Source organism: Pleurodeles waltl, chromosome 2_2, assembly GCF_031143425.1.
Source record: "Pleurodeles waltl isolate 20211129_DDA chromosome 2_2, aPleWal1.hap1.20221129, whole genome shotgun sequence".
Classification (NCBI taxonomy): domain Eukaryota; kingdom Metazoa; phylum Chordata; class Amphibia; order Caudata; family Salamandridae; genus Pleurodeles; species Pleurodeles waltl.
This window is the reverse complement of record NC_090439.1, coordinates 985,173,884-985,176,106: the sequence shown is the minus strand read 5'-3', so window position 1 is coordinate 985,176,106 and position 2,223 is coordinate 985,173,884. Positions and strand designations below refer to the sequence as shown.

Sequence of the window (2,223 nt, the reverse complement as noted above, 5' to 3'; positions counted from 1 at the left end):
CCCAAGCCGGATGGGACTACCAGGTTTTGTGTAGACTACCGAAGAGTCAACGAGCTTACTTATTTTGATGCATATCCTATGCCACGAATAGACAAACTATTAGAGAGGATTGGACATGCCAAGTTAATGTCTACCCTAGATCTAACCAAGGGGTATTGGCAGATCCCTCTAGCTAAAACAGACCGAGAGAAAACTGCCTTTGCAACCCCTTCCGGGTTATATAAATTTACCGTACTACCCTTTGGGTTACATGGAGTTCCCGCCACCTTCCAGAGATTGATGGACGTGGTCTTACGGCCCCATTTCCAGTATGCAGCCGCATACTTAGATGACATCATACTATTTAGTGAAACATGGTCCGACCACCTCCAACACCTAGCCGCGGTCTTACAGGCATTAGGAGCCCACTTGACCGCCAATCCAGGGAAATGCAAACTGGGATGTACGACTATACGATATCTGGCATACATCTTAGGACAGGGGCAGGTTCGTCCCCAAATAGAGAAAGTGGAGGCTATACAACATATACCAATTCCATCGTCAAAAAAAGACGTTGGTGCCTTTTTAGGCCTCGTCAGGTACTACAGACAATTTATACCCAGGTTTTCTACCATGGCCGAGCCCCTTACTAACCTCATGAAAAATACATCCCCAAAAACCTTTACTACTTTGCCAGGGGCTTGTATGCGTAGCTTTCTCCAACTCAAAAATGCCCTTTCTTCGGACCCCGTTTTATTTTGTCCCGACTTCCATAAACCCTTCTGTTTACAAACTGATGCTTCCGGAGTGGGGTTAGGGGCTGTGCTGTCCCAACCACAGCCTGATGGTTCTACCCGTCCTGTCCTCTACGTAAGTAGAAAGCTACTTCCCCGGGAACTACACTATCCGACTATTGAGAAGGAGTGTCTGGCTATTAAGTGGGCCATTGAGTCCCTCCGTTATTATCTCCGTGACCACTCCTTTACTCTCGTGACCGATCATGCTCCTCTCACCTGGCTCGCTCGTCATAAGGATACCAACCCTAGAATCCTGAGATGGTTTCTTTCTCTGCAACCTTTTTCTTTCCAGGTGCTTCATTCTCCTGGCCGGGCCCTGGTCAATGCCGATTTTCTCTCTCTTCATCCCGTTCCTGAGCGTCATCGGCAGACGCTCTCTAGGGGGAGTGTTTGTGATGGGTCTCTCCACTCCGACCCACACTCTTCCCAGACTTGTGCTGACTCTGCCGTTGTTGCACCGGAGCTAGCCCAGGATCACAGTGCTGGCATTGGATGCCTCACACCACCGCGGGAGCTGAGGGGATTTAAAAGACAGCTTACTTCCCTTCGAGAGGAGAGCGCCGAGAACCGGAGCTGGGAGGCACCGAAGTTCGTGGAGGGAGAAGATGCCGAGACGACCAACGAAGACGCCGCTTCGTGGAGAAACGGAACGCCGCCGGAATCGGGACCGCCAGAAACCCTGGAAGACGGCCGCTGACCCCGGAGAGCCGAGCGAAAGAGCCGCCACGCTTCAGGAGAAGCGTGGCCTCTCCAGGTACGGGGTGCGGGAAAAGGGGAACCGGGCGGGAGACGGGAGGCGGGAGGTACGGAAAGGGGCAGGAAAGGCGCAACAGAAAGGGAACGGCACGCGGAGCACTGGGAGGAAGGGAAAACAAAAGGGGCACGAAACGGGGAGCACTGGGAAGCAAAGAAGACAGACGGGAGAGCGAGAAGGAGAAAAACAGCAAGGAGATATATATATATATATATATATGAACCCAGAGAAACAGAGACAAAGGGGAAAGCAAGAAAACGATAAGAAAGGAAGGAAAAGACAACAAGGACAGGAACAGAACAGCACCAAAAGAGAGCCAGGGAAGAATAAGGGAGTAAAAAGGAAAAGACAAGAGAAAGATACTTAGTGAAGGAAAGAAAGGGAAGAAAATCCACGAAACCCCAATCCCACACTTACCAGTGCTATCTTCTTCTTTTTCCACACGCTTCCCGCGAGGTCCTGAGAGAAAGAGAGAGAGAGAAGAGGAAGAGGACGGGAGCTGTCATCAAGAAGGAGAAGACGCAGCAATCTATCAGTCTTAAAAACTTTTATATAAAACTGATTTCTATATCATATTCATTCAACCAAATAAATTAAACCTTCTAAAATAAGGAAAACCCGTGCAGTCTGGTCTCTATACCAACCATCCTCGTACAGCGTCCAAATGAAAAAGAGAAGTCTTTTTGGTCCTGA

General features: G+C 49.5%; 1 protein-coding gene across 1 annotated transcript; it reads left to right on the top strand.

Moving 5' to 3' along the window:
- Nucleotides 1-1,381: 1,381 nt before the first annotated feature.
- Nucleotides 1,382-1,897, top strand: LOC138277980 (octapeptide-repeat protein T2-like). The gene has a single exon (XM_069219240.1). The coding sequence runs from the start codon at nucleotides 1,382-1,384 to the stop codon at nucleotides 1,895-1,897; it is 516 nt and encodes a 171-aa protein (XP_069075341.1).
- Nucleotides 1,898-2,223: the final 326 nt, after the last annotated feature.

What these genes read in the sequence shown, in the direction of transcription:
- LOC138277980 (XM_069219240.1), top strand. Translation starts at nt 1,382, where the DNA reads ATGCCGAGACGACCAACGAAGACGCCGCTTCGTGGAGAAACGGAACGC.